This window comes from Dipodomys ordii, unplaced genomic scaffold (assembly GCF_000151885.1).
Source record: "Dipodomys ordii isolate 6190 unplaced genomic scaffold, Dord_2.0 Scaffold125, whole genome shotgun sequence".
NCBI classification, from domain to species: domain Eukaryota; kingdom Metazoa; phylum Chordata; class Mammalia; order Rodentia; family Heteromyidae; genus Dipodomys; species Dipodomys ordii.
Window position 1 is genome coordinate 220,107 of NW_012267341.1, and position 20,781 is coordinate 240,887.

Consider the following 20,781-nt stretch of genomic DNA (forward strand, 5'->3'; position numbering starts at 1 on the left):
AACAACTGTGGTGAGAGTTTAGTATTTCTATGTACAGTAGATGGCAGGCGGTTAAGTGTCACTGCAGAGAGAAGAAAGCCAGTGGACTTCGGAGGGGTAGGGTTAGTGTGACACTGAGCTCACCACTGGAATGTTCACAGATTGCCACGCTTTTTTAAAACACACGCACGCACGCACGCACGCACACAGTGTACACATGACACACACATACACACAGAAAACGCCAACCTGAGTAAAACATGACTAAAAACACAGAGCATCGTGAATCACTAAGTCACATATTGCACCTTTAAATAATCCTTCTTACCAAAAACAGCAATGAGAAAAAGGGGGGAGGGCAACGAAAAAAAATGAGAAAGAGAAAGAGAGAGGCAGAAGCCTCGATGTCACCATGAACTCCTTCTGTTCCTGTTTCTCCCTTTCCCTCCAACCCCGACCCCCTACAGAAATTCTCACCCAACCAAAGGGCTGGGGGGGAACATAAGTTACAAAACAGAAGTCTTTGGAGAAAAGTAGGAGAAGGGGAAGGGAAGAAAAGTGTTACATGGAGGTGGGAGAAGGTGGCAGAGTGGGCAGAGAGAAAGAGAAAGAGAGAGAGAGAGAAAGAGAGAGAGAGGCCTCCTCTAATCAAATGGGAGGCTGGAATGTGACCAGCAGGCAGACCTCTGATGCTAAACTACTGTTTAAATATCCCATATATTCCAATTACGAGATTCGATACAAAAATAGAGATATCTACTGAGTTTTGCCTGTGGAAGCATTATTCAGAAAAAGGCACATGTTCAAATAGAAAACCCGTGCAGAAGGGGGCTCCGCGAGTGCCCCTCCCTACACAACATCCACCCACCCACGATGCAGTATTTTCAGGCAGTGAGATTCCAAGATACAGTAGGTAAAAATAGGCCTCTGATACTTCAAATAGATCCAAAACACAACACAATCCTGGCTTTAGCATGTGAATCATAGAAAATAGTCTTAAAAAAAAAGAAGAAGAAGAAGAAGAAAGGAAAAACAATTTTGAAGAAAGGGGGGAAAAAAGAAAAAGAAGGAAAATCCTAGAGCTCACTTTTCCTGGTTTTCCACAATTTTCAAGGGGAGAGGGAGAGAAGTGAACTCATCCCACTGGTGGGCAGAATTACAGCCGATCCATCCACGCCCACACACGAACCCTGGCAGCCCCGACTCCTCCACCTCCACGGCTTAACACACTCGCTGGAAGATGGTTCTAACAGAACAGAACAAAGGACTAAGATTGGAGACAGGAGACTCGTGGGCACGGGCGTTTCCCTCGCGGTGGGGGTGACGGGCTGCCTCACTCCCGGAAGAGGCAGGACTGCTACGCGATGTAGCCATTTGTCTTTCCAAACATGCTCACAGGCTCCAGGTTTTCATAGATTGTCATCGCTGTGGTGTTCTGGTAGATGAGATCCACCTTTGAGTCTTTCTGGGCTCTGATGATGTCCAAAACACACTGGTTGAGGAAAACATACTGGTCCTGGTAAGAAAGAGAAAAAGAGAGAGTATATAGGCACAGGTCCCAAGCATGCGCAGGCAAAGTCATTTTAAACTCAGCGCCAGTACCACCATTCAAACTCCAGGTGCCCAACCAGCAAACAGCAAAGTTCACAGAGGTGAAAAACATTCTGGTGGAATCTGGAATCCCACAGAGGATTTCTTCCTCAGTGAACCTCAACCTGAGGCACACCAGCTCACTTTCCCTCTCAAGGACACAGCAGCATCTTGGGGAAGGAAGAAGAAAGGTCTAGAGGAATATAATGCACAAAATGTTCAGATGGTAAAATATCCCAGCATGATTTTCTTGACCTAGGAGGAGCAAAGAGTAAACTGTATTTTTCCTCAGAGGAGATTCAGGCAGGAAAATCAGCAGGTAATTATTTAAAAAACAAGAAGGAGCTCACACCTAGTTACATGGGAGGCAGAGATCCAAAGGATCACAACTGGAGGCCAAGGGGTGGGGAGAGAGAGTCATGAGACCCCCCCCTCCCATTTCAGCCAATAAAAAGCCAGGCATGGTGTCACACACCTGTTGTCCTAGCTATTCAGGAATTATAAAGAGAAGGATGGCAGTGCAGACAGGCCCGGGCATATACTTGAGACCTTATTTGAAAAATAAAGAAAGCAAGAAATGCTGGGAGCATGGCTCAGATGGTATACCACCAACCTACCTAGCAAGCATGAAATCCAGAGTTCAAACCCCAGTGCTACATATATATATAGAGAGAGAGAGAGTAATATATATGTATATAATATTAGAGAGAGAGTGGGTACAGATACAAATATGTAACTTTGTGTTGTAAGAAAAACAACTTCCTACATTCACCTTACATGTGAACCAGAATCCCCTTTTTCTTTCCAAAATGTTCTGCATAAGTGCATGCATGCATGTCTGCAGATATACACAAACGTGTTCCCAATGACATATGCCAACTACCTCAGGAAGAGGAATTCAAGAAGAAAAAAATAAAAGAGAAAAAAAATACATTCTGTGTAGTCCTGTATCAAAACTTTAACATGACAAAGGATTGCCTTCAAGGTATCAAGCAAGAGATGAGAAAAACATTGCAGGCTGTTTCTCTGAGAGCAGAAAAGATGGCGAGCCTGCTATTCTGGGCAGTCACCGCAGAGAAATGAGCCTCTCTCCTCTAACCATCCCTCTGTATCAAACCAACAGTTTACACCCCCTCCCACAACACACAATGTACCCAAACCTCAACAACACTCCCTGACAATGAAACAACACAGCACCTACTCAGAAGCTATGAACTGGGCAGGGCAACTGCCTGATACAAAATCAGCATTCTGCCTTCATCCTGGTATGGAAGCTACTGCTCAGCATATTTGGAAAATACTTCCAGGAAGACAAATCCAACAGTCTCACACATATCACACTGTACCATACAGGCATCTTCTCCATCTACCAGCCATCAACAGGCTGGATAAATGATTGAAGCAGCATGATGCCATTGGCTAATGTCTATTTCGTTAGCTTCTTTAAAGATGGTCGAACCAGAGCCCCGTATGGTGGCTTACACCTGTAATCCCAACTCCCTCCAGAGGTAGAGATGAGGAGGACTGCAATTTGAGGCCCGTTCAAGCATAAAGATAGTGAGATTCCCACAGCCCAACAAACAAGATGGGCCTGGAGGCTCACATCTGTAATCCTATTTTTGTGATAGACCAGAAGGAAAAGATGATCGCCTGAGGCCAGTGACAGGCAAAGACCCTAATTTAAAAAAAAATAATAATAACTAAAGGGTGTGGACAGGACTCTGTGAGTGGCTGAAATCCTGGGCCTGCCTAGCACGCAGCAGGCCCTAAGCTCAAACTTGCCAAAAACTTTAAATAAAAAAATTAAAAGTAGAGGAATAAAGATGGTGAGACCTTCACAAAAATCCAAGAGGGGAAAAACACCAATTTTATGAGCTTATAACCTGGAAACCAAAGTTCAGAGATGTTTGAAGCTGACTGGGCAAGTCTGAGACAGCCAGGTACATCAGCTCCTGGTGCTGCAGCCTCTGCCCGCCAGGCCACTGCACTCCAACTCCATCCAGGATCTGTGAAGATCCAGTGTTACCTCACAGCCACTGCCAGAGCGACCTGGACAGGTGGAATGTTTTAACCCAGGGATGCCACCACCCCATGAAAGCTTTCAGAAGCAGGCACTCCTGCCTTCCAGTGGGAGTGTCAAACCCAACCCCCCTGGCGGGCTCACCTCTGTCTGCACCATCAGAGGTCTGTGCATGCGGAGATCATACACAATCCCGTACACATCCACCGTGTTCTCATTCTCTATCTGATAGATGAGGCGATCGATGGCCATGAAAGTGCCCGTCCTTCCCACTCCGGCACTGGAAGAAAGAGAAACAAGTATATCACCACAGTGGCCTCCACCCTGGACCTCTCGGACTCCCCCACTGGTCCCTACACCTGCACTTCTCCACCAGCTCCAACAGCCAGCATCTGCAGACACCTACTTGGCTCAAATTTCAGTAAGCACAGCTGCGCTGGCGTGGAGCCAGCGCTTCTTACACTAAAGGACTTCCTGGTCCAGTGTCATCATTTCCGTCCTCATAGCAACTACGCCTCTCCTGTATTCTGCACAAAACCAGTTTCCTCCACAGTTGTAGAGTAAGGACTAGACACAGGCTTTATGTCCAGCTTGGCTGACCAGACCCCTGCAGCATAAAGGCAGCAGCAATGGGTTTAGCAGCACCAATGGCTACTGAGGGTTAACGCTGTGTAGTAGCCATGAGGAAAGGAGATGACACAACATAATGTTGGTGACACAAATGTATCAGCAGACAATATTTTATGCATATTAATAGTGTATAAAAATGCTGGGTGAGGTAGTGCACACCTGTAAGCCTAGCTATTCAGGAGGCTGAGTTCTGAGGATCGAGTTCAAAACTAGCCCAGGCAGAAAAGCCCATGAGATTCTTTTCCTTTTTTTTTTTGTATATATTTTGTATGTTAAAAATACTGTACAGAAAACAAGGGTTATACTGTGGGGGAGGGACATACAAAGCAACAAAGAAATATCTTATAAATATGTTAGAAACAATCACAAGAAAGAAAAAACATTTGAATCCTTATCTTGGGGTTCATTTCACCTAACATCAACTTATCTGACCGTTTCTGCTTGTCTCAGACATATTCCTGTTTTCACTGTATTTGATGTTGGTATAATTTGTAGAGGGGAAGGAAAAAAACAAATTGTTTAAATAGGGATACAAGTGCAACAATGAGATGTACAAGACGTTATGTTGAAAAACAAACTTTCCATCTTTGGGCAGGGTGGAGGAGGAAGGGAGGGAGGGGGCATAGGAAGGGATGGTAAGGGGAAACAAAGGAGGAGGCAATAATGCTTGATAAGAAATGCACTCATTACCTTACTCATGTAATTGTAACCCCTCTGTACGGTATTTTCACACACACAAAAAAAGTACTGTACAAAGGAGTTACAGTTACATGAGTAAGGTATGAGTCCATTTCCTATCAAGCATTGTTACCTCCTCCTTTGTTTTTCCCCTACAATCCCTTCCCTCCCCACCTCCCCAACTCCTCCCTCCCCCACAAGTTGTAAAGTTCGTTTTCAACATAGTGTATTGTACATCTCATTGTTACAATAGGTCAACTTGGATCCCTATTTCAGCTTTCTGTTATTTCCTTTCCCCTCCCCAAATTAGAAAAATGTATACACAAGATGCAGGGCACCGACATCAAATACAATGAAAACAGGGTATGTTATACCATGGGGGAAGAACATACAAAAGAAACAAAAAAAATCACATGGTACATTATAGATACATTAAAAACAACAGCAAGAAAGATAAAAACACTTGTGTCCCTATCTTGGGGATCATTTCACTTAGAATCATCTTATATGGTCATATGTACATAGTTTTTTTACCTTTTCTGCTTGTCCTAGCCATTTACTAGTTATTGCAAATAAAGGAAACTATGGGACCTATGTTTCTTTGGGTCTGGCTTACTTCACTTAATGTAATTTTTTCCAAGTCTTTCAATTTCCTAACAAATGGGGCAATGTCATTCTTTCTGATGGAGGCATACAATTCCATTGTGTACATATATCACATTTTCTTGATCCAGTCTTCTACTGAGGGGCATCTAGGTTGGTTCCATTTCTTAGCTATCATAAATAATGCTGCAATAAACATAGTAGTACTGCTAGCTTTAGTATGGTTTTGTTTGTGATCATTTGGGTTAATGCCCAAAAGTGGGATTGCTGGGTCATAGGGAAGCTCTACGTGGAGTCTTTTGAGGAACCTCCCTATTGCTTTCCAAAGCAGTTGAACAGGTTTACACTCCCACCAACAATGCAGTAGGGTTCCCTTTTGACCACATCCCCTCCAGCATCTGTCATTATTAGATTTCTTGATTATAGCTTTTCTAACTGGGAAGAGGTAGAATCTCAATGTTTTTTTGTTTGTTGCTGTTGGTGGTGTTTTTGTCGGTCATGGGGCTTGAACTCTGGACCTGGGTACTGTCCCTCAGATCTTCAGCTCAAGGCTAGCACTCTACCACTTGAGCCACAGCGCCACTTCTGGTTTTCTGAGAGGTTTATTCAAGATAAAAGTCTCAACAGGGCTGGGCACTGTGGCTCACACCTATAATCCTAGTACTCAGGAGGCTGAGATCTGAGGATCACAGTACAAAGCCAGCCGGGGCAGCAAAGTCTGTGAGACTCTTATCTCCAATACCCCACTAGAAAACAGGAAGTGGTGCTGTGGCTCAACTGGTAGAGCACTAGCCTTGAGTTGAAGAGCTGAGGGACAGCTCCCAGGCCCAGAGTTCAAGTCCCAGGACCAACCAAAAAAAAAAAGTCTCACAGACTTTTCCTTTAATCTCTCTTTAAATCTTTAGCCCATTTATTAATCAGGCAATTGTTTCTTTGAGGATCTGTTGTTGGGGGATTTAATTTTTTGAGTTCTAAGTATATTTTAGATATGAGACCCTTGTCCATTGTATGGCTAGTGAAGATCTTCTCCCAATGCATGGGCTTTTCTATTGATTTTGCTAGCTATGTCCTTTGCCATGCAAAAGCTCTGCAGTTTCATGCAATCCCATTTGTCCAATCTTTCTTTGATTTGTTGTGTTTCAGGGCCTTTATTAAGAAAATTTCTGCCTGTGCCAAACAGCCCTAAAGTTTCTCCTAGTCTTTCCTGTAATGTTTTAAGGGTGTCTGCTTTGACTTCGAGGTCTTTGATCCATTTGGAGTTGATTCTGGTTCAGGGTGCTATATAAGGATCTAGCTTTAGTTTTGTTCAGGTGTTTAACCAATTTTGCCAGCACCATTTACTGAAGAGGCTCTCTTTGTTACATTTTATTTTTTTGGCTCCCTTATTGAAGATTAGGTAGCTATAGGTCTGTGGGTTCATTTCTGGGTCTTCAGTTCTATTCCATTGGTCCTCAGATCTGTTCTTGTGGCAGTACCAAGCTGTTCTGATGACTCAGGTCTGTTCTTGTGCCAGTACCAAGCTGTTCTGATTACTATGGAAGCCCATGAGATTCTTATCTCCAACGAACCACCAAAAAGCTGAAAGTGGAGCCTTGGCTCAAGTGATAGAGCATGAGTCATGAACAAAAAAAGTGAAGGGGAAGTCCGAGGCTCTGAATTCAAACCCGACTACTAACATCAAAAAAGGCAATAGCATACAGTATAAATAATAAACACAAGTGGGTATGGCTAAGTTTGAAGGAGAGTCTATCTACAAAAACAAGCAGCTGACCCAATTTGGTCCACAGGCTCTAGTTTGCCAACTCCTGCTGTAGAATCTTGGGGCATAGGGCTTGGCGTGTGATCTCCTATGCAAACCTTTCTTGATGCTCCAAAGGGCTACTGCATTGCCTTTGATGACATGTAAATAATCAACATATCCAAAATTGTTACACGCGCACTCACACAGGCAACTTGCCAACCACATACCTGCAGTGCACCAGAATGGGGGACTCCGGGGGACTCTGCTTCATGTAGTCTCGGACCAGGTAGCGGAAGGTGATGAGCAGGTCAGTGGTATCTGGAACACCATGGTCCGGCCAGGAGGTGAAATGGAACTGGCGCAGAAGGTGGGTCTCACTTGTCTGGATCTAGAAGCAAAGGGAGGGGTAAGATTAGAGACACGGGCACCTCAGCACCCCAAAGGTGAGGGAAATGGAGCACTGGGGTGGGGAGGAGACAGGCAAAGACACAGAAAACTCCTCACTGCCGGTATTAGCATATGTCAGCGGTACAAAGGGGTTTCGCTGTGATGTTCCCTTACATGCGCATCACTAGCACGCTAGCACTCTTTCTCATTCCCTGCTCCCCACCTTCTAAAGACCACACCGCTTTGTACATATTTCGTCATTCAATTTCCCCATCATCATCTCCTTTCACCCTCTTCCCTTCCACTGGTTCCCACGCCCAAACAGTTCCGCACCCCTTCTTTTACACTCAGCTCATTCGGGTTTTTAGGTCCAGGCTCTAAGGGCAAGAGGATATGAGTCATGTGTCTTCCTCAGCCTAGCTTATATTGCTTCACATGCGTTTCGACCATCCAGCAAACAGCGTCATTCCTTTCTTCTTCATGGCTAAGTAAGACTCCATGGTGAATAAGCCACATTTTCTCCACCCACTCATCAGCCGATGGACACCCAGGTAGCTCCACCGTCCGGCTATTGTGACCAGTGCAGACATGAGCACAGGTTGACTGACATTCCTCCAGAGTTACACCCACCATGGGATCAGGGGTCACTTGGTGGTTCTACTGTTCATTTTTTTGAGTACCCCCACACTGGTTTGCACAGCAGCTGTACCGGGCACTTGTCTACAGCTAGAAATCAGAATACTTTACAGGTGCACAGAAGCTCTGCAGTGTTTGCACACACCCCACCTTGTTCACAAATCCTCATTACCAGTCTGGGAAAGAGGGTTTGACATCCCCTTCAAGGACACAGGAGTGGAGGTTCAGAGACATATGGGATGACTTCCCCGATACTCCAGATGTATACCCAGGCTTGGATTTTGAGTTCAGATCCCTTTCCTTCCCAAGTTCCAAGCCAGTAATGGTCTTGAACCCTCAACCCTGTACCTCCTGAATACTTCATAGACCCAGCTAAACCAAACCAAAATAGCTTAACAGAAGCATCAAGACCACTGGATCTATTTCCAGGCTTTTTTTTTTTTAATGGACTATTTTTTGTTTGTTTGAAGTCAGGTCCTCACATTTGCCCAGTTTGCTTGCTCAGCTGATGCTCTACCACTTGAGCCACACATCCATCCCAGCTTTTTCTGGTTATTTTGGAGACAGACTTTTCTGCCCTGGCTAGATTCAAACCTGGCTGATGACTTCCAGATAATAACAGCCTCCTAAGTAGCTAGGATGATGGGGTGAATGACTTCACCCAGCTCTTTTATGCACTATTAATAAATGTGCGTAAGACATTGTCTCCCAGTAAGTTTGTTTGACTCACCAAGGTTATACCCTAACATTTCCTCATGGCTACTACATACAGTCACCCCTCACTGCCTAAGAAGAATAGCTCCAGCACCCACCAGATATACAAATCTGTGGATGTCCAGGTCCCCTGAGTAAATTGGTATTTGCCACAGGATGCGGCAGTCAGTGACAGGCACATATATGCCAGCATATACTAGAAAGCGGGGGGTGGGGGGTGGGGGTGGGGAAGGGGAGGACTGCTCCTAAGCCTGTGTAAGAACTCCACATTGTTCACAGGACATTCTTGTATGTCCCCATCACTAATCATCTCATGCCTACACTTTAAACCATCTCTAAGTTACTCACAACAGCTAATAGAATGTCCAATCTATGAGAGCAGCTGCTGTGCTCTATCACTAAGGAAACTATGACCAGAAAAAGAAGCTAGACCGTGTTCAATACCGACACAGTATTTGTTTGGAATATTTTCAATCTCAGGGTGACTGAGTCCACAGACATGGGACCCAGGGAGGAGAGACTGCACACATGGTCTACATGCCAGCTGAAGCAATGATACGGGGCGCAAATAAGTCACGGTTTAGTTACACTCCAGAAGCTAGATATGGGCATGGCTTCCGAGCTTCGCCTCTGTTAAAAACAAAGCTGAGCCAGGCACCAGTGGCTCACACCTGTAATCCTAGCTACTCAGGAGGCTGAAATGAGAGGATTGCAGTTCAAAGCAAGACAAGGCAGGTAAGTCCATGAGACTCTAACTACCAAAACAAAAAGCTAGAAGTGGTTCCAGTAGTAGAGTGCCAGCCTTGTGCAAAAGCAGCTCAGTGCCTGGGCCCTGAGTTCAAGCCCAAGGACCCACACCAGGGGGGAAAAAAAAGCAAACCACCCTGATACATGAACTGGACTTCCCATCTCAGAATGCCTTCATAGTGTAAGGCAGACTTTGGAGGGGACTGGAGACGCCCTGAAATCAGGTTACGCAGCTCTCTCCCACTCCCTTAGTCCAACAGCCTCAGATGGTGACAAAACTCTATGAGCAAGTCACCTGCAAGTAGAAGGAAAGGAAAAGGGCACTGCTGCCAAGCCCTGCTCTTCAGATGCATCTTATTCAGAAATGCCTTAGAACAGTTCCCTCAAGGGAGTCAAGCTAAGAGGCCACCTTAGATTCTCCGTTCATACTGAATTGTTAACTCCATAAAGATGCTTTGGGTGCATGGAAGATTATTAGTTATTCTCTGCTTAGACATGTCACTCCCAAGCTGACAGCCAGTCCTTGCCTAAGATCCACCATCTTCGTGCTCTTCACTTACATTTTTCACAGTGAAATCTCTGATGGTCCATTCTGGAAGAACAACTTCTGTGGTCATCGTCACAGTGATGTCCCCATAGTCCTGGGCCTGCTTGGACGGCCAGTACTCCTCACACTTGGTCTGCAATACACGTGCATATTTATGAAACACTCGGATCTCACACCCACCTCCACAATGGACTCGAAAGGAGGACCAGGCAATGAAAACCAGCAGCCAGGCCCCAGCGGGCCCTCCTCTGGGTTCTGTTTACCCTTAGAATCATTTATCTGTTCCTTACAGTTCTAGCAATTCTACAATTCTTTTCAAATTGGGAGCTTTCCTGTGGAAACTCAAGATTCTCTTAAAAGGTCAGAAAATATACAGGAGGCAGTGCCTCACGTTTGTAATCCTGGCTACTTGCAAGACAGATATTGGGAGGATCCCAGTTCAAGGCCAGTCTGGACAAGAAGTTAAGAACAGGGCAGATGTGATGGGTCACGCCTATAATCTCGACAGCCCCTCTAGCTGTGCCAAAACCATACATAGGAAAGAATGTCTCCAGTCTACCAAGAACGCCATACAACTAGAAGAAATGAACAGATCTCCAAGTACCTTCAGATATGAACTATTCGTAGAAGGTACACATGCGTGCACATGCATGCGCACACACACACACACATACACAGTCACAAGTACACACATGAAATGATCAAGTTAAATCACTTGAGGATCCCAAACTTTGATAAAGCTGATGAGCAAATCTGAGAACAATTGCTAAGAACATCTGAATACCCTTCCTGCAGAAGACACACAGACAACATTTCCCAGGGCAGGTGTTCCCTGAAGATAGTCTCAAACTTTGACTGATTAACTGGCTTGAGAGACTTGTTTTGTGTTAAACATAGAAGCCTGGATCTCCTCTACCAGAAATGGCTGTGGCTGGAAATCAGTTTTCTTTGGTTTTTGTGTTTACGACCAAGGTGTCTAGACCACAGCTCCCAAGAACCCAGGACACACTCAGATGGTTGGAATTTAGCAACCACTTTGTGAGCAAGTTCTCTGAGCTCTCTGAGCCTGTTTCTCTCTCTATGAAGTACTGATACTACCTCCCCGGAGTAACATAGGAAAGGAGTAACAAATATGGGGTATCACACATAGAAAATGCTCTGGCAGGAAGTGGTGCTGTGGCTCAAGCGGTAGAGCGCTCGCCTTGAGCTGAAGAGCTGAGGGACATCGCCCAAGCCCAGAGTTCAAGCCCCACAACCAACCAAAAAACAAAAACAAAAAACAACTAAAGTTTAGGGGCTGGGAAGGTGGCTCAGTGGTAGAGCACTTGCCTTGCATGCATGAGGCCCTGGGTTCGATTCCTCAGCACCACATAAGCAAAAAGAAAAAAGCCGGAAGCTCAAGTGGTAGAGCGCTAGCCTTGAGCTGAAGAGCTGAGGGACAGCGCCCAGGCCCAGAGTTCAGGCCCACAACTGGACCCAAAAAAAAAAAAAAAACAACTAAAGTTTGCCGGGCGCTGGTAGCTCATGCCTGTAATCCTAGCTACTCAGGAGGCTGAGATCTGAGAATCACAGTTCAAAGCCAACCCAGGCAAGAAAGTCCGTGAGTCTCTTATCTCCAATAAACCACTAGAAAACTGGAAGTGGCGCTGTGGCTCAAGCAGTAGAGCACTCACCTTGAGCTGAAGAGCGCAAAGACAGCGGCACAAGCCCAGAGTTCAAGCCCCATGACCAACCAAAAAAAAAAAAAAATCCTTGACACCCCTCTAAGTTCTCCCTGAAATCCAGAATAAAAGATGCGCAAGGGTGTTTGTGCACACAGTCAACCACCACATTTTCATTTGTCTGGCCGATAGTTGTGAGAAAGAAGGTCCCAAGTACAAGGCCCTGGCTTGAGGGCAGAGCCCACCCTCCAGGCCCTAACATTGATGACTGCTCCACTGGACTCCTCTGCCATCCCCGCCCTCGCCCAGGACCCCGTCACACTTGGGGCTGGATGAACGTCCGCTCAGCTGATGAAAATAACAAACATTAAAGGAAGTAAAGTTGCCAGGTTCCTGACACCACCTAGGACATCCTGGACAAGAATGATCAGATCATCAGATCACCTGCAAACTGAGAAAGGCACTTCTCGGCCAGATGCTGAGAAAGCTCCTCAGAAAGCTTACATCTGAGGACCATGGTTTGAAGGCGATTCAGACAGAGAAGTCTGAGAGACTCTTATCCTCCAATTAGCCAGCAAAAAGCCAGAGTAGAAGCATGGCTCAAGTAAGTAGTAGAGCACAGGCCTTAAGCAAAAGTGAAAGTGAGAGACCTGAGCTCCAGCCCCACTATCAGCAACCAAAACAAAACAAAAAAAGAACTTGCAGTGAGGCGGAATCATCCTCCAGGTGATTCTGATAGACAAGTGTGAGAGCCACTGGCTTAAGAAATCAATGAAACAAATCTACATTTTTTTAAACTTCATGTGAGATGTAGCTCACTGTGCTTAGCATGTGCAGGGCCCTGGGCTCAATCCTCTGTGATTATATTATGTCGTATCATACATAATGAGCATTATTATTCTATGCATAATATATTATGGAGTAACATTAGGTCCTGTAACTATTATACTGTTACTGTTGTTGTTCATATGCATGGAGCAATATTAAGTCACACTCCTCAGGCACAGGTTTTTTTTCTTTCAGCTGTGGGATTTGGGGCCAGGGCTCTTTCCTTGAGCCTCTTTGTGCTCAAGGCTAGCACTCTACCACTTGAACCATTGAACTACTTCCAGTTTTTGAGTGGTTAATTAGAGATAAGAGTCTCACAAGGACTTTTCTTCCCAGCTAGCTTCGAATAATAATCTTCAGACCTCAGCCTTCTGAGTAGCTAGGATTACAGGCATGAGCCACCAGCGCCCTGCTGTCTTTTTCTGTTCTCTTCACACCTATTAGTAGGGTTTTATTACTGGACAGAAGGTTGTCTTCGGTGGAAATGGCAGAGAGAAGCCAGGCCACACATGGGAGAGGGACTGCTGAGAGTTATGCAGGAGTTAAGTCTGGATTTTACTTGAAGAAAAGGGTTGGTTTCTAAAAACTAAGTATGAAAGTCACCAAGTGGCAGAACCTGCCCAGTTGGAGATTTCCAAGCCAGAGCTGAGGACGCACATGGCTAGCTGGCCAGCAGCACCTTGCTCTGACCTACCCCAACTCCTGCTACATACCACTCCACCACAGAGAGGAATAGAAGACACTGAAATTCATCCTCAAAGGATCATAATAACAGAATAATTTTCTTAAGATTTCTTTTTTTTAATGTTTATGGGAGGAAAAAGAAAGTAAACTTCTCAGAAGATACTAACACTCTGGAGGAGTGTTTTCTAAAATGGCAAATAGAGACCATCGCCTGTAATCCTAGCTGTTCAGGAGGTTAAGATCCAGAGGATTATAGTTTGAGGCCAGCTCATAGTTTTGTGACTCCATCTCCAAACCAGCAAAAGGAAGAGCTGGAGGCCTGGCTCAAATGGTACAGGACCTGTTTATGAAGTGTAAATTTGAGTTCAAACTCCACGACCATCAAAAATTTTAAAAAAGGCAAATAGATGAACACTCAGGAGACTGAGGTAGGAAAGTCACAAATTCTAGGTCAGCCTCAACTACATAATAATACTCTAAGTCTCAAAAAATCAATATCAGGGCACCAGTGGCTCACACGTGTGATCCTTAACTATTCAGGAAGATGAGATGTGAGGAACACTACCAGCAGGAAAATCTATGAATCCAATTAACCATCAAAAAGCTGGAAGTGGAGCCATGACTCAAGTCGTAGAGCACCAGCCTTGAGCAAAAAGCTAAGGGACAGCACCCAGACCCTGAGGGCTTGAACCAGTATAAAAATAAGTAAACAAATAAAACAGGTATTAAGATACTCCTTCAAACCACAATTTAAAAAACTAATTAATTAAATTTATGTTTTGAAAGGTACTTACCCTCCCTTGTTCAACACATTTGGTCAACATAACAATGGCATATACATTTTTCTCCCAAACCATTCGCCAAAAATCTTTCAAAGTGTTGGGCAAAGGTCCTTGCGTGGCAATAAAATCTTTCTTGGAATGGTAGCCCTGAAAACAAAACACAGTGGCCACATGAGCATCAGGAGACAGCGCCCCACCCACGGGTACCTGCCGCAGGCCAGCGCCCACTCACCGGCATGTAGTTGGCATTGATGTAGTCATCGGTTGAATGGGTCTGGACTGAAAGTTTGACTCGAGAAATGTCATCTGTGATATCAAAAGAACAAAGGTCCTCATTAGAAGGGGAAATCTTAGAAACACAGAAGCAGAAAGCACAGAAGAAGGAAGAAAAGAAGAAGAAGGAAGAAAAGAAGGAGAAGAAGGAGGAGGAGGAGGAGGCAGCGGCAGTGGCTTAGTGTAAAAATCAATCACAAAGCCTTCCAAGTTCTACCAAATCAGCACATGGCTATTTATGAACAATGACACCCCTCACAGTACCCTACTTGCACCCCAGAAATGAGACCACAATGGGCTTTGTCACGGAAGAGAGCTCACATGTCCTGTAATGGGGGATGTAATACTTGATTCTCCCTTTAAACTGTTTGCTGTCATCTCTGTAGGTTGGGTGACAGACACTGGGAATTCTCAAAAATAGAAAAGTATCCAAGAATAACTCATATTTATCTATAGAACGCACTCCATCAGAAACGTGTCTGCACAGAAAAAGTAGCCTTCCAACCTGTTCCCCTTCTATTCATTTTCATCAAACTATACAAACTAAAATAGAGGGGCAGGGGGTTGGGGAGAGCATTCAGACATTAGCCTTTTCTCTGAATCAGATACATGCACCAGACCCAAAACCTGGTTTGGCCATTATTAACCTGTGTGACCTTGAACAAGCCACGCATCATTCTGTGCCTTTTTCCTCATCTGCAGAACAGACATTCTGCAATTCTATGGCCTGCTTGCTGAGGTTGCTGGGAGGATTACATGCAGCGCAATGCCCCTAAGCCCGGAGCTCAGCAACAACAGGAGAAGGCAGAGTGGCTATGGATTGAATTTCTGGGTATGAAGAAGCCCCGCCCCAGAGATGTGACAGCAGGTGACAGAACAAAGCACAGGTGGTATGGACAAAGTCACTTACAGGGCAGAACATTATTATAGCGGTTCTTTCCTCTATTCTCAGCCAGTTCTGCTGCGTATTTAGGTAGACTGATTCCAACCAGCTTCAGGTCCTACAAACAAAATACATGAGTTGTTTCTTTCATCTTCACACAGGCTTTACATTGAGTATAGACTGTGATGGATAAAGTAGAAATGTAAAGATAAAATGGATCTGCTCTTCTCCCCTGAAATACAGGCTGACCTCTAAGCCCCAGGATCTAAGAGTTTGACCCTTCAGGAAATTCAGTCTCTGCAGAGGCCATCAAGTTCGAATGAGGTCATGCTGGGGTAGGGTGGGCCTTTAACTTAATATGCATAGGGCCCTTAGAAGAGTAAATGGAACAAAGAGACCAGGACACACTTGTGTCACACACGTGTGGCAAAGACCAGAGTGATGCTGCCACAAAACCAAGAAAGGACTGGGGCTTCCAGAAGCTGGAACAGAAACCCGGCACTAGAGGCCATGGGAGAGGCAGGACTACCTTGACTGGGACTTCTAGCCTCTAAGACAACATGCAAGGCAGGACATTTCTACTGTTTCAAGTCCAGCTTACACACTTACATACAGTACTTTGGGATGGTGGCCCTAGGAAACTGATACAGAGGTTAAAATAAAAGGACAGGGCCAGGAGCTGGTAGGTCACCTGAGGATTATAGTTCAAAATCAGCCTGGCAGGGGGAGGGGAAAGGAGGAGGAGGGAGAGGAGTCGAAGGAGGAGGAAGAAAGAAGAAGAGGAGGAAGAGGAAGAAGGAAGAGGAGGAGAAAAGGGAAGAAAAAGATGATGATGAAGACAAAAGGGGAAGAGGAGAAGAAGAGGAGGAAGAGAAGGAGAAGGAAAGAAGACAGAAGAAGGAAGAAGGAAGAAGCCTCCACCAGGGGGCTATGGCACAAGCAGAACACTAGCCACAAGCAAAAAAGCTTACAGACAACACCCAGGCCCTGGGTTCAAGCCCCAGGACCAGCACAAAGAAAGGAGAAAAAAGGACAGGCCTTGCCTTCCCGGGTTTACAGCCTAGAAGGGAGGAGGGGGAAAGACAAGGAGGAATTAAACAAATGCCGAATAGTGGAGCAAGCCACATGTCTCAGGTGAAACGAGACAGTCTGAGCAGAGACACTTCTAAAGACAGAGCAAGTCATGCTAATGGAATATGGGGACAGGAACACGGAGGAGGTGGTGTCTGCACTGTGCTCACAGCAGAGAGCAGGATTTCAGGGGTATGAGACAGGGGCAGCACACAGAAACCCATGGATGGATATTATGAGCGGGGGTGCTCCTGGGCTAGTTTGGGGGGAAAAAAAGGGTACCAAGAAACTGGTCAGGAAACTCCTTTGCCATGTTCAAATGAACTGTACAACTTACAGGGAGGTGGGAAGGAGAAAATGAGGGAGAGGGAGACACTGTTCGAAAAGTACTCATTACCTGACTTTCATCATTGTAACCCCGCTGTATGTCACATTTTTTAAGAAAAAAAAGAGAAAGAAAAACTCCTGCAGGGCTTCCCATAGCCCTCCCACAGCTGTCTCACCCCAGACCTCTGACTGTCCCATCGGGTCTCGTTCTTTCTCAGTTTTCTAATTATTCTCGTGAGCAGTCCCCCAACTTGAATGCACAGTTCCCAATCCTCTGTGGAAAATCTTCAGGTATCAATATGTTACAGATAAAATCCACTAGAAGGAAGGGTTGAGCAGAGCTTCATAGCCAACCATTGGGGTTCCCAGGGCCCAGACACAAGCTACTACTCTCCCTCTGAAACGGTCACTTCTTATCCTAGAGCTTCACTCTAAGAGACAAAAACAGACCGTTTGCCAGCATTCAGAACAAATGGGAAGCAAAGTATCACAAACACATACTTCATACTCCTCAGCGAACCCACAGTTGGAGTCAGCTTGCTGTTTCTTGAAGTAGGCCTCAAAATTCTCCACCCTGATTAACTTGGATCTACGGAAACAAAACAACTTACTAGAATGTCTTTTCTTACTAAAGAATAGGCAAATATAACTTTAAAAAAAATAAGGAAGTTACTCACTTTTTAGGTCTTCATCACCAAAAGGAAAAGAAGAGGAAAAAAAACAATTAGAATTATTTGTTCATTTGGTAAGTAAGCATTTTTTCAAAATAACAAAAACCAAATATAGCTTACAGGAGGTAGGACAGAGATTAGAATATTATTTATACGACACTGAAATCTAAACAGAGAGACTAATTCTGTTGCATAACTAATCCTATCTGTGTCTTTAAATAAATTCTTCTCATCCCTAGATTCTGATAACCCACTTTTTGTAATCACAAAATACATATTTATTGGTGAAATTTCAGGCAATGGCTAGGAAATCACTTGCTTTGGCACCAATGATTCCTTGTAGAAAAGAACTCATATCCAAGTGCGTCAATCAAGAAAACTGACATCAAGTTCCATCAAAAATTCTATAGATAGTCACTGAACAGATTGGAGGACTTGATGTCTTAAAAATAAAGCTCAGAACTTTTAAAGACTTACTTAATTTGAGAAAAGGATACGTCATTATTCTTTGCGTCTTTCCTGTTTTGAAAGAGAAAAAATACCCATTAGACACTACTTTTTGTGTGTATGTACCAGTTGTAGAGCTTGAACTCAAGAACCTGGGCGGTATCCCTGAGCTTTTTGTTCAAAGATACCACTTGAGTCATGGCTCCACTTCCAAATTTTTGGGTGGTTAACTGAAGATGAATCTCACAGAATTTCCTGCCTGGACTGGCTTTTATTCCACAGCTGCCAGATCTCAGACTCCTAAATAGCTAGGATTACAGGCGTGAGCCACCAGTACCCTGCTTACTAGATACTTTTTACAACTCTACCAAATGCCTTCTCTCACTCTGCAGTGGTGGTTCAGTTCAGACACTAAATCGCATTTAGGCTTAATGGTCCAAAGCAGAAAATTACAATTACAAAATTACAAATACAAATCTGTACATTTATTTTCCTTTATTTTTTTATATGGGAAAATCTTACTCAAGCAACTTCTTGGCAGAATTATCCTACGATACAGCAAAACTAGTTATTTCATGCTCTTGTTTTGGGGAAGCCTTTCCAACATGTTAACCCAATACTTGAAACCATATGGACTCAGTGCTGCCACCTGGCGGCAGTCTGCACTCGTGTATTGCAGTCACCCACAGGCTGACAGGCAGAAGCACCCAAAATGAGGCTATTGTCAAAGTGGATTCACCTCACGGGGTGACTGTACAGAGAAAGGACTGCTAATAATTAACTGTTAGTTAATTAATTTTTAAAGGGCAGAGTGTGAAGCGCTCCTCAGTTTCCCCAGATGGAGAAAGCTATAACCCCATACCTCCAATGAGGACATTAAAAAGCTAAGCTTAGCAACGGCTAGTGGGAAATGGGGCACGTATCCAGGTGAGGCCAACGCCGCATGCTAGAGCCCTCCTTCACATGAGTGTGTAACACTGACTTGTATTTGGACGAAGCATCCTACAATGTAGGCCCGGAGGTAGCTAGCACTGATGAAAGCGTGGGAGTTCTTTATTCCATCCAGTTTTGGAAATGTATGAAATTCCCCACAATAAAAATGTTTTTAAAAAGTATCTTAGAATTAACATATGCAGCATCACCTTTTTTTCCTCCAGAAGATGAATCCTCCCACTGCCACGATGACCAGGGCACCGAAGATGCATCCAAACACGGCTCCACAGATAACGCCTAGGGAGAGTCCAAGGGGAAGCATTCTGAGGTGTTCGTGCAGGCCCACATACTGTGCCAGCAAGCAGCCTGGGGCCCTCTCCCCACAAATACAAGAGAGTCAAATATCTCTCTTCAGGCTTACACCTAGACATTCAAGGGCTGGGTTCTTTGGCCCCAGTCCACCACTAGCTGAACATCAGAAAGCTACTCTTCCTGTCCAAGTCTCAGGTCCTAAGTCAACTCCGTAATCCTGGGAGGGGCATGTCACAAGAAAGCCAATGCCAGGGTGCCAGACATGCCTCTAAGCCACTGTGTAACCCTGAGCAAGCTACTTCTACTTCCCCTCTCTGGGCCTTAGCAGTGGCTACAAGGGGGGCTGGACAAGGCTATTCCTTAGCTCCTTCTGATGCAGACACAGTCGCCCTGTGTACCTGGCACATGGGCTGACCACAGCTGTAGTACAATTCAAAGAGTGAACAGTCTGAAAATTAGAAGTGTGTCTAGCCACTAGAGAAGGGACTCTGGAGACAGGAGACCTTAAAGGTCAAAGTTGAGCTGAGCTCAAGGGCCAACGGTCATCTCAAGTGGTGAGAGGAGAAAGCCAGGAACTCTAACCCCCTTGGGGCCCCAGAGGTACACAGGTGGTGTGGATTGGTAGCAGGGCTGTGGTTTCTTCTCTACCTGGATCCTGAGGCAGGAAAACGGCCTCCGAGTAGCGACTGAAGGACACATAGCTCTCAGCACCATTGATGAGTCCATCGTTTTGATGGTGATAAGTAATATTGGTGAAGCCAGCCACACAAGCCCTGTGGTCAGGTGACAAAGAGCAAAATCAGTCTGTGAAGATATGGTCTAGTGCCACAGGCACCTAGAGGTTGTTTGTTTGTTTTGGCACCAGACTCCGCCCCAAACCTTTAGAAATGAAGACATTACCGATAGGAGCCCAGAGGTTCTAGCTTCCCATTGTAGTAGCCGAGGGTGGTGGACTCATTCCCCACATCGATTTCATATTTCAAGACTTGAGACAAGCCCTGAGAGCGTCCTCTTTCCTCCATTCTTATGAGGTATGTCACATAAGTATCAGAGGCCCCCTTTTTGAAATCCTCATACGTGTATTTCAAAACATCTGCAGAAGGATGGCCCGCTAAGAAAGGCACACAGAAGACAGGGGGTAAGTGAAGGCAGGGGAGGATGTCTGTCTCCCACATATAAATAATGACACCGGCGCCAGGGGACCATGTCACTAGCTTCCATCTCCTATGTACCTCTTAAGAGGCAGGCTTTGCTTACATCAAATTCTGAGCACTTCTTAAAGTATCTCATTTCATCACCACAAATCTCAGCCCCAGGATTATCACCCCCATTCTAAAACTAACAAGACCTGGTTCAAGGTCACACTGCCCACATGGTATGACTGGATTCCTAACGAAAACATCTGGCTCACGCCTGCGGTCTTGCTCATCACAGGCCAGAAGTGGTCAGCCTGGCTGCATGCAGCATCACCAAATCATTCAGATCATTCAAGTTTGAGATTCGTTGAAAACCAACAATAACCCAAAAAAAAAAAAAAGACAACTTGGAATAGACCAAAGCAAAAAGAAACAGGGACAGACAGAGAGAGAGAGACACAGAGGACACTAATCTTTTTTGGGAAGTGGGGAGCGGGGGGG

General features: G+C 45.0%; 1 protein-coding gene across 1 annotated transcript in view; it reads right to left on the reverse strand.

Moving 5' to 3' along the window:
• Positions 1-274: 274 nt before the first annotated feature.
• Positions 275-20,781, reverse strand: part of Ptprj (protein tyrosine phosphatase, receptor type, J) — a 40,702-nt gene continuing 20,195 nt past the window's right edge. Inside the window, exons 12-24 of the mRNA XM_013030018.1 lie at positions 20,045-20,255; positions 19,793-19,917; positions 19,042-19,129; positions 17,930-17,971; positions 17,459-17,467; positions 17,283-17,370; positions 15,411-15,501; positions 14,460-14,533; positions 14,240-14,374; positions 10,286-10,405; positions 7,469-7,629; positions 3,734-3,869; positions 275-1,495 (exon numbers count right to left, since the gene is read on the reverse strand). Coding sequence (XP_012885472.1) covers positions 1,337-1,495; positions 3,734-3,869; positions 7,469-7,629; positions 10,286-10,405; positions 14,240-14,374; positions 14,460-14,533; positions 15,411-15,501; positions 17,283-17,370; positions 17,459-17,467; positions 17,930-17,971; positions 19,042-19,129; positions 19,793-19,917; positions 20,045-20,255 — 1,439 coding nt within the window. The 3' untranslated portion in view covers positions 275-1,336. The remainder of the gene's footprint in view (positions 1,496-3,733; positions 3,870-7,468; positions 7,630-10,285; positions 10,406-14,239; positions 14,375-14,459; positions 14,534-15,410; positions 15,502-17,282; positions 17,371-17,458; positions 17,468-17,929; positions 17,972-19,041; positions 19,130-19,792; positions 19,918-20,044; positions 20,256-20,781) is intronic.